We start from the raw sequence: 15,879 nt of genomic DNA, 5'->3' as shown, positions 1-15,879 counted from the left end.
ATAAATAAGCTTAATCTCACAATATCAAATATATTTGTTAAAAATTAAATAGATCGTATTAATATTTTTTAACATATACAATATTAAATGTCAAATGCGTAGCAGTAATTTTCTTTTCACTTATTGAAACAAAACATTTTATTCAAAGTTACAGTACTTTTTCCAGTAAACGATAATGTCGTGTGGTTATTAAATTGGTAGTTGGATTGAATTGATTTATTTGGATTTTGGAAATAGTTGGCTGCCATGATCATTATTATTATTTTTTTGTTCATTCGATATGATAATAAAAACAATTTTAACCCTAAAAACAAAAGAAATTAAATAAGAGCCCATCGAGCAATGGGTTGTACCTAAAACAATTAATCATACTCACCCACGGTTTATTTATTTTGAAGAATCATACTCATCCACTGGTTGTTTTTTTTTTCTAACATAAAATATCACTCCGTTGATAGCATAAAAGGGCATTAGACAAATCTTACAACATGAAAAACAGAACAATAGCTTGTAAGGCTATTCATGTTCTTATGGAGCATCATAAGTAAAAGACAAGCATTTCTAACAACAAAAAAATGACAAGCAAACACGACTCTAAATTTATTCCGTAGGCATAATTTGAGAAACCTCACACGAATAAGACAGAACAGGATACCCTCACAGGGTGAACCCATCATCTTCAAAATAAATGATATTGCGATAGTAGCATCAATATTCTTCACCTTCCTCTTCATCATCTCCACCTTCAGCACCAACTTCTTCATAATCCTTCTCAAGAGCAGCCAGATCCTCACGGGCTTCCGAGAATTCACCTTCTTCCATGCCCTCTCCAACATACCAATGCACAAAAGCTCTCTTCGAGTACATCAGATCAAACTTGTGGTCAATGCGTGCAAACACCTCTGCCACTGCTGTGTTATTGCTTATCATACAAACAGCTCGCTGCACCTTAGCAAGATCTCCTCCAGGGACAACAGCTGGGGGCTGATAGTTAATACCGCATTTGAAACCAGTTGGGCACCAGTCAACAAACTGCACGGTCCTCTTCGTTTTGATGGTAGCAACAGCAGCGTTCACATCCTTGGGCACCACATCTCCTCGATACATCAGGCAGCAAGCCATGTACTTGCCATGCCTTGGATCGCACTTGGCCATCATGCTTGAGGGCTCAAACACAGCGTTTGTGATCTCAGGAACTGATATCTGTTCATGGTATGCTTTCTCAGCTGAGATAACAGGCGCATAAGAAGAGAGCATGAAATGGATCCGAGGATATGGCACAAGATTGGTTTGGAACTCTGTAATGTCTACATTAATGGCTCCATCAAACCTTAAAGAAGTCGTCAAGGACGATATGGTTTGAGAAATCAGCCGGTTCAAATTGGTGTAAGTTGGCCTCTCGATATCGAGGGATCTCCGGCATATGTCGTAAATTGCTTCATTGTCCAAGAGCACGGCCACATCTGTGTGCTCAAGAAGGGAATGAGTGGACAGAACACTATTGTAAGGTTCCACAACTGCAGTTGAGACCTGAGGCGAAGGATAGATGGTGAACCCGAGCTTTGATTTCTTTCCATAATCCACCGACAAGCGCTCCAACAACAAAGATCCAAGACCAGAACCGGTTCCACCGCCGACAGCATTGAACACCATAAAGCCCTGCAGACCAGTGCAGTTATCAGCTAACTTCCTAACTCGATCTAGGCAGAGATCCACAATTTCCTTCCCAATTGTATAGTGGCCTCTGGCAAAATTATTAGCAGCATCTTCCTTGCCGGAAATAAGCTGCTCAGGGTGGAAAAGTTGGCGATAAGGGCCGGTCCGGACCTCATCGATAACAGTGGGTTCCAGATCAACAAAGACAGCTCTAGGCACATGCTTTCCCGAACCCGTTTCGCTGAAGAAAGTGTTGAAAGCATCGTGTGCGACGCCCATAGAGGTGTCGCTCGGCATTGTTCCATCAGGGTGGATTTCATGTTCAAGACAGTAAAGCTCCCAGCATGAATTCCCAACCTGAATCCCAGCTTGGCCAATGTGGACGCTAATAATCTCTCTCATCTCTCCCTTCCTCTTTCTTCCTTTACTTGAGAAAAGTAAAGATCTGGAATTTAGAAGACCCGATACAGATGGATCTGAGTTAAATCTGATCGGATCTGATGCAGGTTTGTTAGGGAAAATGGAACGAAACTATGAAAGCAAAGGATAAGGAGTGAACTCAACTGAAGGCTGAGAAGGTGCAATTATACAAAATATCCTACTCATCCACTGTTGAAATATAATAGTAAAAGTACAAACGAGAATCCTCTGCATTTTACTTTTCTATATATCAAATACCAAATTAATCCTTATTAAAATTTAGGGTAAACTACAAAAATAATCACTTTTGTTTACATCAGGTTACATTTTAGTCACTTATGTTATTATTTTGTTACGGAGTGATCACTCTTCCGTTAAGTTCTGTTATCTCACTAACGGTAATCCTACGTGGCAGTCCAACTAGATTTTAAGTGCCAACTTAGATTTCCTAATGGGATGAGAATAAAATTTTAATTAAATAAATTTAATTAATTAAAAATTTTAAACCCTAAATATTAGTTAAAAAAAGAGTTCATCTCCCCCTTTTTTTTAGTTTTCTTTTTCAGCATACCCTTCCTCGGAACTACTGTGACTGTGTTCCTCCTCATGCCCGGTTGTTTCAGATGTTAAAAAAATCAGAACTTCAATTACTTTCCCTACCTTTGTCTTCAAGCAACTCGGCAAATATTCCCATTTGAACCCCATTCTCACTAAGCTTTCATTTTTCTCTTTAATGAGTCCTCCTTTCTCAACCAAACCCTCCATTTCAATTTGCTGTTCTTCAAAAGGACCAGGTGAAGGGCAAAACACAGAGTGATTTACTATCATACCACTATACTCTAACCTCTGCGAGCAACACACATTGGACTCCATAGCTTTGTAACACAAGCTTCTAAAAGATTTTGAAACCCAAAAGCTCTTAGCTTTGGCGCAGGCATTCAAAGCTTGAACTGGTGATATTGTTGTTGCTGCTGTTTGGTAGAGCTATTTACTCTTGGTTGGTGAAAGCTCCTCCATCCATAAGGTCGCCAACATGTCTACTTCAATGGGTTAAAGTGGAAGCAAAAAAAAAAAATGCAGAGAAATTTGGTGTGGGGTTTTCCTTCTTTTTCCGTTTATCTTTTTTATGTTACAGAAAAAAGGCAGAAGCTTTATGTTCTTAAATATATGGAGTCAAGCTTTTGATGATTACTGAGGCCTGCTCAAAGGCATGACTGCTTTCTTAGTCAACCGAAAAATAAAACAAAAAAAAGGGAGATGAACAGTTTTTTAATTAAGATAAGTTGACACTTAAAATCTAGTTGGACTACCACGTAGGATTAGCGTTAGTGAGATAACAGAATTTAACGGAAGAGTGATCACTTCGTAACAAAATAATAACATAAGTGAATAAAACGTAACATTTCAAATATAAGTGACTAAAATGTAACCTGAGGCAAACAAAAGTGACTATTTTTGTAGTTTACCCTAAAATTTATTGTTAAAAATGGATATAAAAATAAATAAAATTTTTAACAAAAACAATTAATTTAATATATACATTTTGTAATAAAAATAAAATATAATTCCAGTTTTACCAAAATATAAACTGCGGGGTTTTATGCAAATTCAATTCTTTAAAAAGTCTAATGGTAGAAAATTCTAAAAGACAAACAACATCTCTCAACGCTAGGCGCATAAATCTCACTCGGGTGCGTGAAGGTAAAGTAAATCCATCAAATCTACATATTCGATTTTATTTGTTATTTTAATTAAACTTATTTAAAAGTACATGAAAATAGTTAAGTCATGTGGATCAATCACATTTGTAATTGAATCCGCCGATTTTACATTTTAATAATAACTTGTTTTTAAAATATTTGTTAAATTTTATTTAAAGATTATTTTAAAAAAATTAAATATTAATTTTAAACTACCATTGCATTATGGCCAAAAAATATCCTTGAATAAATATATGTTAATTGTGAAAAGTTATTGAAAATATTCAACATAACATTGAATATATTTTAAAGTTTTTTTTAGATTGAGCTCTCAAATATATTACAAATTAATTTGCATACTCGTGCCATGCATTAATTAAATGTATATTATAATTTTAAATTCAACATTTTATTCATGTTTTGATAAAAGTTTTGTATATATTCAAGAATAAATTATTTGATAATATAAAATATTAATATCATAAATGTACAATATTTTAGAAGTGAATTTTTAAAACTAATATTACTGTAAAACATTACGGAAAAATCTTTAAAAATTTGATAATAGCATAAAAAGGTGTCAATGGCCCGGGTTTCTCAGGATCCCGCCACACTTCACACCCAATTGAGCGAGGATGGGTATAGGTTTCGTGGGTGGTGGGGCGGGGATGGGACAAAAATTAGACTTGTCGTGGGTGGTAGGGCAGGTGTGGGTATGACATTGTACCCACCTCATCCCCACCCGCCCACCCCGCATAATATAATAAGCGAATTTTAAAAAAAAACCATTTATAAAAATTTAATTTAATGATTACCTTAATAGTATTTTATTAATTTAATAGTACTTAATTTGTGCACCTGTATTGCATTTGAAGGCATTTATGATGTATTTGAGACATTGTTTGTATTTGGATAGTATGTACGGATTTTATTTTTTGAATTTTTAAACTCGTGTTGAAGTTATATTTTATTTACCAATTAAAGGGTCACGATGACTTTTTTTTTAATGGCGACAATCAAAATAATGTCTCATATGCGGTGGGAGTACAAATTATAGGTATTTCATGCTTTTTTTCATAAAAAAAAAATTTTTGGTTTATGTTTATTTAACTGATACTTATAAATATATTATATGAAGTGGGTCCCGAAGTAGGTATAGTGGGGATTAGGTGGGTTTGAGAACCCACATGGGTGGTTATTGATATGATTTGTTCAGTTTAATCCCTGAATGGTTCCTGGTATGTTTTTAGTGTTTTATTTTATTCAATTAAAACCATGATGATATGAATAATGTTAGAATTTATGATCTGATTGATTGAATTAATATTATAAGTATATATATTTGCATGAACTGTGACTAATACGTATGTTTATTGTATCTGTATTTGAGATTGTACGTACAACATGTCTTATGTTACTATTAAATCGAATACATAATAAGCATATTGATTACTATCGTATTGTTCTGTTAAAATCAAAATTAAATGTTACCATATTGATCCATTTTGAACAAGCCATGTTGCATTGCACGGGGTGGGACAATTGAACGGAGGAAGTAGTCACAGTTTATATGCTCAACTAGTGATTTATCCACAATGTATTTTTGTGGCAGTCATATGCTTGACCAATGGTTTATCCACATCAACTTTTCTTTGCATAAACGGATAGTTCATCCACCAATATATTTTTATCATTAGCAGTTCAACTGTAATGATTAGTGGTTCTTCGACAACTAGCAATGCAAATAATTATGGTAGGAGAGTAGAAAGAAATTTTGTTTCTATGATTTAAGGTGTGTCAGACAAAATAAAATTTAGCTCCTATTTATAGGAGTTCTCATGTTTCATCATAGGAACACAACTATCTAAATGGATAATCACATATTTTACCAATAAATATAATTACTCAATTAATAATCATGATTCATTGTTAATAATAAAGTGATATCATTTTTGAATTTAAGAGACATAATTCATCTTTATGAAATGTGATAACTCTTGATTAATAAGCAAGTGATATAACTTTTGTTGCTTATAACTTTTCATTTGCAACAATTGAAATATTATATATATATTGGAAATGTTCCAACAAAATTACACAATTCTTGAACTATTTCTAAACACGATAATGTGGAGAATGAGCTCTAACAAAAATAGAATTTATCATAATAGCCATAATTATTTTCAGGGAAAATGTGTGAATAAAATTTAGGAAGGATTAGATCTGAATAATAAATTTTTTGGAGGAGTCAGAAGATAATTTTACTATTATATATATTTATAAATTTATAATTTTAAAGGATTTGAAAACAATTTTACAATTTTGAAGTACTAAACACCTACCTACCCCTAAATTAACTTTTGATTATTTGTAAAATATTTTTAAGACGACAAGTGTAAAAGGTATTGGATAAATATTTATATTTTTATTCATGGAGTAATTAAAAAATAAATATAGTTATTAAATTGATGAAAATATTAAATAAAAAATAGAAATTAAATGAAAAAAATAAGAGAGGGTCACTTGGCGCAATATGAACTTATATACCTTGTTATATTATTTATTAATTTTTTTATTGATGGAATGCTCTAGATGTGCATGGTCAGGCCGGGTCGGGCTCAACTAAAAATTTAGGCCCATTTGTTAGGCCTAGGCTTAGCCCGACTCGAAAAATGGGTCTAAAATTGTGCTCAAGCCTAACCCGGATAAAAATGTTAAAACTCGGTACGACCCGACCCGTCAATATTAATTTTTATATTTTTATATAATTTTAAAATGTATACAATACATCAAAAATACTAAAAATATCAAAATAAATATTTCCCAACAATTTGAAAATAAATTTTAAAAAATATGTATACTTTAAATAACACTAAGATAAACGCAACTTAACAAGCAAATGCTTTTAAAATAATAACAAAATTAACAAAGGTCTTTAAAATAATAACAAAATTAACAATAAAATAAGATTTATATAATATCCAAATAATAACAACAAAATAGTAGTAACAAAATAGTGAAATTATGAAAGAAATTTGATTTATTTAGTGAAATTATGAAAGAAATTTTATTTATTTTGTTAGGTATTGATTATTAATTGATAAACATCTAATTAATTTTTTAGAAAAATTATGTTAAACAATAAAGCGGGTAAAATACCAAAAAAAGCCATTTTTTTTAAAATTTACCGAAATGGACCCGATATTTTATTATTTACCGGAATGGGTCATTTTCTCCTAAATCGCGTCCACGTAAGCGCGAAGTCAGGGGACGTGTCAGCAAATCGCGTCCACGTCAACGCGCTTTGCTGACGTGGACGCGATTTGCTGCCACGTAGCGCGCCCTTGGGGACGCGATTTCCCCTCGCGTGACCAGTGCAACGGTCATTTTTTTGACCGTTGCCCCCCAACGGGTCAAAAAAGAAATCAATAAATACCCCCACCCTTTATTGTTTTTTTTCACAAACTAATCCTCTCAAATTTGCTTTCAATTTGCTCTCAAATTCCTTCCAAATTTCTCTCAAATCCATATTTAATCTCAAATTGCTCTCAAATTGCTCTTAAATCCCTATTTTTAAATAATTTTAAAAAAATTATTTTTTAAATTTTTTTAAATCGTAAAAATTTGTACGATTTCAGCAATGGCTAGAGAATTGACTCGTCTTGAAAAGCAGCACATATCCGTCGAACAAATGAAAGGGCAAAAAAAAATTTGTACGATTTCAGCAACGCGATTTGCTAACATGTCCCCTGACTTCGCGCTGACGTGGACGCGATTTAGGGGAAAAAGTGTCCATTCCGGTAAATAATAAAATACCAGGCCTATTTCGATAAATTTAAAAAAAAGAGACTTTTTTTGGTATTTTACCCAATAAAGCATTATTTATACCAAACAAATATGGAAAGAATGTAATATGTCACTCATAGTATTTAAAAAATAATGTATATTTCAATTTATAAAATTTTATTCTGCTTAAAAAGAAGCAACAATTATATTTAAAATAAAAAATGGGATGCACCACTTGTAACAAACATAGTGCACGTACCAGATAATTATATATGATTTGCATTAGATTATTCGTTATTATTTCAATTCATAATGGTTAAATTTGAAAAAAAAAAGTATCAGACAATAATATTAAGGTCACTACGCTAGGACTACGAGGATGAAGAATCCTCAACTTCCTAAGAGTGACGAGCGATATAACTCTTCTATTAGAAATTTACAGCCACCAAATACTTTCACTCTAAAAAATTCACGTTGAACCCTTTTAGTGTTTCAATTGATGTTGTTCTTTGAAGCCTAATCTGCTCTCTGAACTTGGCTATAAACTCACCAGCCTTCCTATCAACCTCATAAGTATCACTTCCTGCTACACTCGTAGTTCCGGACATGGTTGCTTCATCTGACCTTTCTCCAAAATCTTCATCCTCTCTCTCCGACTCGGAATTCTCCGCAAACTCTTGGTTCCGGTTTCTGGAATATGTTGGGTTTGGCATGTAAGCATTACCTCCAAGATTCTGCCTGTTGAACACAACCGAGGGATTACAATCTCCTAATTTTGGGTCACTTCCACCTTTGTAACCCTCAACCTCTTCAATTTCATCACATCCCTTTGTATGATTTTCCTGCTTCTCTCCGGCATCCCCAGACCCAACTATGGTAATGCCACTGCCTCTAAAGGTTCGAACAGACTTCCCTCTTGAGGAAGCCTTGGAGGGAGCTATAGGCTTTGCATCAAATTTCAAGGGATAACTTGAGACCCTTTCTTTGTTGGTTGATGAACCATCATCCTTTTTGCTGTCACAGAATTCCTCCCATTCATCCTCAAAGCATTTCCTTGAGCGGGTCCCCAATAAGGAGCCATCACTATACTGCCGAGAATGCGATGCAATTACTGGCTTCCGCCTTTTTAATGGTGAAGGCAGAGGAAAAGACTGGCTGGGATTCCTTTCCTTCAGGGATTCAATCATTTTGGATTTTGGTGGTTCTGAAGAACTGGGATGCGAGGGAGACAAGCTACTCGGTGAATGTGATTGGGAAGCGAGTTGGGAGTGTAAAGACCGTGATTTGAGTGATTGAAATTGAGATTCGTCAACTGAGAGAGGCCTGAAATGAGAAGGGCGTGTGACACTACCACCGTCAAACCGTTGTCTCATCCTTCCTGATCTCCAACGCCAAGGCTTCGGAGAACCCAAAGCACCACTCTTGTTCGACTTCCCCTCCAAATTTTCGCGAGTCAAATCACTAAAGCTCCCATTTTCGCTCTTATCGGAACCATCCGATGAATCCATCGCACTCGGACCCGAAGAATCACTCGATCCATTGCCAAATTCAGGACTCAAAACCCTGGATTTTAAACTCCTAACAGGCAACCCCAAAGGTTTATCATCTCTAAACGAAATCAATTCACCATACTTTTCGACACCACAATGTGGTTGAGCCAGCACAACCGTGGGTTCCACTTGGACATACTTTGAACTCCAAGCTTGAACAACATTTTCCTCGTAAGGGCTGTCAAAGCTACTATTTTTAACATTACAACATCCAGCTTTACCCTGTCCACTACAGTGCATGGAATGATCAAAACCATCTTCAAATATAGACGAAACATGGAACATTCCAGAAGCATGCGAGTGAGAATCATCAAGATTACCATTATCAATATATCTACGACCGAACAAGCCATAAGAAACAGCAATGCCAATGAACATAAGATGAAGAAGTTCCCAAAACTTGTTGAGTACTGTTTGGTTTATGAAATCTGGAGGTTGGGAAGGGAACAATGGGATTGCAATGAGTAAGAAAGCAAAAAACAGCAACTTACCAAGAAAGAGCGCGTAGTTATTACTATCATTGTTTCTGTGTATGTTGTTGGCCCTTGTGAAGGGAGGATCTGAATCCGCCATTAATAAAGTACAGAAGCTTCTCCGCTTCAGCTTGTTTGTTGGGTTTCTCTTCTTCTTTTGGTAAGTGAAGTGAAAATGGGGGGGGGGGGGGAGGTCTGAAGATGTATTAAACTATACTTTGATTGATGGAAGAAAGGAAGACTTTGAAATCAAGGAAAATAATGGTCCGGTTGCAAAGAGAGTAAAGTTGAATTTTTTTATTTTTTTAGAAAAACAAAAGCAAGGAAACTAATGATCCGGTTGCAAAGAGAGTAAAGTTTTTTTTTTCTTAGAAAAACAGCTGGCTTGCATTTTTTTAAAAACACAAACAAACAACAGGAATTAAAAAGTAATAACCATCGTAATTATGTCATGGCCGTTGAGTTAAATGACCAAATTGGCCGACGTTGCATTGTCGCTCCGTGAGGGAAAAAAGGGTGGTCCTTTAGGGTCAAAGGATGGGACGACGTCCTAACCACAAAAAATAAGCTAAAAAGCGCATTATCTCCCGTCCAAACCCACCTTTTTAGATTTGTCCTTCATCCTATGCTATCCTTTGTTGGGAAACGCTTTGACAGATCTCTGGAAAACAACAGGAATCTGATCAGACTTAACTCCGTCCTAACCACGACAATTGATATTTTGATTGTTATATGCTCCCAAAACCATTGGAATTATGGTCTAGAAGCAGGGGCATTTAAGGGTCGATGAGTAACAGGCAATGGCAATGCAGCCCAAGAACTAGCGGGTACCGGCCTTTGATGCTTTGAGTTAGGGGCAGAGGAAGCAGCCAAGGATGAGGACGAAGAAGAAGCAACGGCCACACGTTCACAAGAAGGGCACATGGTGAGGGTTGTGGGAGGGTTGATGTGGGTGTATAGCTGTGGGGAGAGTTTTAATGCTCGAAGTTCTTGCACTTCCTTCTGAAGCCTTCTGCTTTCCTCTGTTAGATTGTCGCAACATCTTTTTAGATACTCACAGTCAACTTCCGTTTGCTTCAACCTTTTCCTGAACGTTTGCACCAATGAAGAAAAACAATGCTGAGTTTTCATTTCCCTTCGGAATACCCTCAACAATTAATTGAAGAAATAAAACATAACAAACTTACCTTGCTCTTCTGTTCTGGAACCAAATCTCCACTTGCCTAGGCCTCAGATTCAATTGCATTGCCAGTGCCAACTTTTGCTTCTGTATCATAAAACACAACTCCAACATTTCACTTCAAATATCAAATTGTTAAACTACCTGACGTTTTAAAGACTAATCGTTAACTAACCGGATTAAGGGTGCTATGTTCCTTGAAGGTTTCATCAAGCACCAACTACTGTTCCTTTGAAAGCCTAAGCTTCTTCCTCGAGGCATCGTCACCAGCACCCCCGCCATCTTCATCGTCACTGGAACGAGAGCAAGACGGTGTCTCAGCCTCGGTTTCATCGCACACAGGGTCTCTCCCGTTTCTCTTCCCACCTATGCTTGAAACGGTGCTGTTAGGCGAGGAAACCCCATCTTCCTCGCATTCAGCCAAGGCCGGTGCCTTGTTCACATCAATTCCACCAGCAACTGATCTTGTTTCCAACTGTCCATCTGCATGCATACGGTCAATCACAAAACTCATTTCGTTGTGTTGGTCAAATCACAGTGATGAATGTAAGAGATATGCAATGCAATCCAATGATGGAAAGCGACGATAAAACATCAGATCTCAACATATTAAGGAATAGAAACAGGAATGAAACATGACAACCCCGTAAACTGGTGAAAGAAAAGGGGAGAAAAACATACCAGAAGACTGAAACAGTTCATTCCAAATGTTCCTCTGCTGAAGATTTTGCATGGAAGGTAAAGCTAAAGGCATGAGATTTAGCTTCAACGAGGGCTGATTCTGAGCACATCCCAAGCTCAAACTTAACCCCAAACCGTCATCTTTATCACCCATCTCTCCTTTTTTTTGTCTTAAAAACTTCCACTTTCCCCAGAGCAGAACCAATCAAAGTTCTCTGTTTTTTCCTCTTCCTTTCTGGGTTTTCTTCCTTGTGTGTTTGGTTTCTGAGAAAAAGCAAAGCGGAAGAAAAGAAAGGGTAGAAAATGGCTTGAGCTTTAGCAGCCTTTTTGCTTTTGGTGCAGTGGGACAGGGAAAGGGTGGGACTTATATATAGAGATAAAACAGAGCTTGCAATTGGCTCAATCATGACTTATATAGATTCAAATCATAACTTATGTCAGTGACCCTATTGGCTCAATCATGATTATATAACCCTTTTCTCTTGGCTGAGCTTGCAATTGCATGAATTAACTTAACGCAAGTTCAACACCTTTTTCTTTCTTCCAAAAACAATTTCCAAAACCACTCACTTAGTCTCTATACATTTGTTTCTTGTCTAACTTTTTAAATAATAAAAACTCATTATATTTTTATACTAAATTCGTGAATATTAAATATTAATATTCACAAATATGTATCAAAATAATATTTGAAAATAAAATTGTTACACAATGCTTGAAAGATTAAAACCAACTTGGGCACAATATTTGAGACAGATGGGGATAGAAAGTGATAACACACCGTTAATCGGTACTCTGCGAAATGGTCTAGCAGCAGTCATGGTTACTGAAATTTGAAGATTCATGCATGGTGTTCTAAAGAATGGCAGGTGAAATTCCGAGACATTTTGAGAGACAAAAATAAAGTTGCAGATTGTATCATGAAGGAGGCAAGGGACGTTCCTGGACTTCTGCGTGATTTCGTGGATCCTCCGTTCTACGTAAGGAAAATTCTCGAAAACGATATACCTCTTACTATGGAATATAGATGGTGTTCCAGATGGAGCTTAATTGTTTGGGATTTCTTTAATATTGTACTAAATTCATATTCATAAAACTAACTATAGTATTAAGTTGATCATATATATAAACATTTTAAATGGTAATTAAATTTTAAGTTTCTAAAATATATATAAAAATTAGTTAAATTATATGATATTTAAATAATTTAATATAACCATAAAATAAAATTTTTAAAAATCTTGAAGTAATTAATATAAATTATTTTTAAAATTAAATATAATAATAAATAAGATTTAAATAATTTAACATAATTATACATGAAATATTTAAATAATTCAATTAATAATCTTCACTCTCAAACACAAGTTAAAAGGCAAAAGCAGCTAAACCCTAGCTTTTGCATTTGGGTGAAAAGTTTTTTAATTGGTTTTTATTTAGATTTAATTAACCCACCGATATTAAGTCGTTCGTTTAGGTCAATTAAGGCATATGTCAGTAAATTAATTTATTAAATTTAAGTTGGTTAAATTATAAGCTCTCACCTAAACACAAATAAGGATATATGAATTTGGATATTTGTGGATATTCGATTAACTATTATGAATTGAATAATTTAAAATTTAAAATTTAAAAAATCCGAGCAAAATAAACTAAGAAAGGTACAACTTAACAAGCAAATACTTTTAAAATAATAGTAAAATTAATAATAAAACAACAGCTATACAATTTTCAATCAATAACAACAAAATAATAATAATATAATAATAATATGACACCAAAATAACAACAAAAAGCAACTATTTTTTTTTGTCAAATTCGGGTCGAATCAAGCCTGAGTAAAAAAAACTTACCCAAAAATCAACCCGTTTAGAAAATAGATCTCTCTTATTTTGTCCAATCACACTTTTTGAATTTATATTTTTGTTCAAAATTTCCTGAGATTGGTGACCCAACCCATGCATCTCTAGCGACACTTATCTCATATCCATCTGTAAATAAAATGAATGTATCAAAAGGGCGATACACGAAAACTCAATAAATTTGTCCAGCTTTTGAATTAATTATCCAACACATGTTTGTAACAATTAATTGAACATGGTTTTTCATGAACTTGCTCAAACAAAAAAGAATAATACTAACAAATCATATCTTCAACCATATAAAGAAAGACATTATAGAATGACAAATATTAAGGTCACCACGCTAGGACTACGAGAATGAAGAATCCTCAACTTCCTAAGAGTGACGAGTGATATAACTCTTCTATTAGAAATTTACAGCCACCAAATACTTTCACTCTAAAAAATTCACGTTGAACCCTTTTAGTGTTTCAATTGATGTTGTTCTTTGAAGCCTAATCTGCTCTCTGAACTTGGCTATAAACTCACCAGCCTTCCTATCAACCTCATAAGTATCACTTCCTGCTACACTCGTAGCTCCGGACATGGTTGCTTCATCTGACCTTTCTCCAAAATCTTCATCCTCTCTCTCCGACTCGGAATTCTCCGCAAACTCTTGGTTCCGGTTTCTGGAATATGTTGGGTTTGGCATGTAAGCATTACCTCCAAGATTCTGCCTGTTGAACACAACCGAGGGATTACAATCTCCTAATTTTGGGTCACTTCCACCTTTGTAACCCTCAACCTCTTCAATTTCATCACATCCCTTTGTATGATTTTCCTGCTTCTCTCCGGCATCCCCAGACCCAACTATGGTAATGCCACTGCCTCTAAAGGTTCGAACAGACTTCCCTCTTGAGGAAGCCTTGGAGGAGCTATAGGCTTTGCATCAAATTTCAAGGGATAACTTGAGACCCTTTCTTTGTTGGTTGATGAACCATCATCCTTTTTGCTGTCACAGAATTCCTCCCATTCATCCTCAAAGCATTTCCTTGAGCGGGTCCCCAATAAGGAGCCATCACTATACTGCCGAGAATGCGATGCAATTACTGGCTTCCGTCTTTTTAATGGTGAAGGCAGAGGAAAAGACTGGCTGGGATTCCTTTCCTTCAGGGATTCAATCATTTTGGATTTTGGTGGTTCTGAAGAACTGGGATGCGAGGGAGACAAGCTACTCGGTGAATGTGATTGGGAAGCGAGTTGGGAGTGTAAAGACCGTGATTTGAGTGATTGAAATTGAGATTCGTCAACTGAGAGAGGCCTGAAATGAGAAGGGCGTGTGACACTACCACCGTCAAATCGTTGTCTCACCCTTCCTGATCTCCAACGCCAAGGCATCGGAGAACCCAAAGCACCACTCTTGTTCGACTTCCCCTCCAAATTTTCGCGAGTCAAATCACTAAAGCTCCCATTTTCACTCTTATCGGAACCATCCGATGAATCCATCACACTCGGACCCGAAGAATCACTCGATCCATTGCCAAATTCAGGACTCATAGCCCTGGATTTTAAACTCCTAACAGGCAACCCCAAAGGTTTATCATCTCTAAACGAAATCAATTCACCATACTTTTCGACACCACAATGTGGTTGAGCCAGCACAACCGTGGGTTCCCCTTGGACATACTTTGAACTCCAAGCTTGAACAACATTTTCCTCGTAAGGGTTGTCAAAGCTACCATTTTTAACATTAAAACATCCAGCTTTACCCTGTCCACTACAGTGCATGGAATGATCAAAACCATCTTCAAATATAGACGAAACATGGAACATTCCAGAAGCATGCGATTGAGAATCATCAAGATTACCATTATCAATATATCTACGACCGAACAAGCCATAAGAAACAGCAATGCCAATGAACATAAGATGAAGAAGTTCCCAAAACTTGTTGAGTACTGTTTGGTTTATGAAATCTGGAGGTTGGGAAGGGAACAATGGGATTGCAATGAGTAAGAAAGCAAAAAACAGCAACTTACCAAGAAAGAGCGCGTAGTTATTACTATCATTGTTTCTGTGTATGCTGTTGGCCCTTGTGAAGGGAGGATCTGAATCCGCCATTAATAAAGTGCAAAAGCTTCTCTGCTTCAGCTTGTTTGTTGGGTTTCTCTTCTTCTTTTGGTAAGTGAAGTGAAAATGAGGGGGGGGGGGGGGGAAGATGTATTAAACGATACTTTGATTGATTGAGGAAAGGAAGGAAGACTTTGAAAGCAAGGAAAATAATGGTCCGGTTGCAAAGAGAGTAAAGTTAAATTATTATTATTTTTAGAAAAACAAAAGAAAGGAAAATAATGGTCCGGTTGCAAAGAGAGTAAAGTTAAATTATTATTATTTTTAGAAAAACAGCTGGCTTGCATTTATTTCAAAACACAAACAAACATCAGGAATTAAAAAGTAATAACTATTGTAATAAATGTCATGGCCGTTGAGTTAAATGACCAAATTGGCCTACGTTGCATTGTCGCTCCAGGAGAGAAAAAAGGGTGATCCTTTTGGGTCAAAGTGGGGGGACGACGTCGTTGGAAGGAAATA

At 35.7% G+C, this 15,879-nt stretch overlaps 3 protein-coding genes and 1 non-coding gene across 4 annotated transcripts; all 4 read right to left on the bottom strand.

Annotated features, from left to right (window-relative positions):
• Positions 1 to 362: 362 nt before the first annotated feature.
• On the bottom strand, positions 363 to 2,249 carry LOC105802543 (tubulin alpha-3 chain). Its single transcript, XM_012634244.2, has one exon. The coding sequence runs from the start codon at positions 2,056 to 2,058 to the stop codon at positions 709 to 711; it is 1,350 nt and encodes a 449-aa protein (XP_012489698.1). The 5' UTR covers positions 2,059 to 2,249; the 3' UTR covers positions 363 to 708.
• Positions 2,250 to 8,017: 5,768 nt separating this feature from the next.
• LOC105785050 (uncharacterized) lies at positions 8,018 to 9,685 on the bottom strand. The gene has a single exon (XM_052623703.1). The coding sequence runs from the start codon at positions 9,683 to 9,685 to the stop codon at positions 8,018 to 8,020; it is 1,668 nt and encodes a 555-aa protein (XP_052479663.1).
• Positions 9,686 to 10,014: 329 nt separating this feature from the next.
• On the bottom strand, positions 10,015 to 11,800 carry LOC105785051 (homeobox-leucine zipper protein HAT3). Its single transcript, XM_052624160.1, is given in 4 exon segments — positions 10,015 to 10,672; positions 10,773 to 10,852; positions 10,941 to 11,248; positions 11,447 to 11,800. Coding segments are annotated over 4 exon segments (876 nt in total). The 5' UTR covers positions 11,601 to 11,800; the 3' UTR covers positions 10,015 to 10,338.
• Positions 11,801 to 13,480: 1,680 nt separating this feature from the next.
• On the bottom strand, positions 13,481 to 15,847 carry LOC105802548 (uncharacterized). Its single transcript, XR_008191099.1, has one exon. It is a non-coding gene; the product is annotated as an uncharacterized LOC105802548 (transcript).
• Between the last annotated feature and the right edge of the window lie 32 nt (positions 15,848 to 15,879).

Source organism: Gossypium raimondii, chromosome 11, assembly GCF_025698545.1.
Source record: "Gossypium raimondii isolate GPD5lz chromosome 11, ASM2569854v1, whole genome shotgun sequence".
Taxonomy (NCBI): Eukaryota; Viridiplantae; Streptophyta; class Magnoliopsida; order Malvales; family Malvaceae; genus Gossypium; species Gossypium raimondii.
The sequence above is the reverse complement of the archived record's forward strand: the minus strand, read 5'-3'. Positions and strand labels throughout refer to the sequence as shown.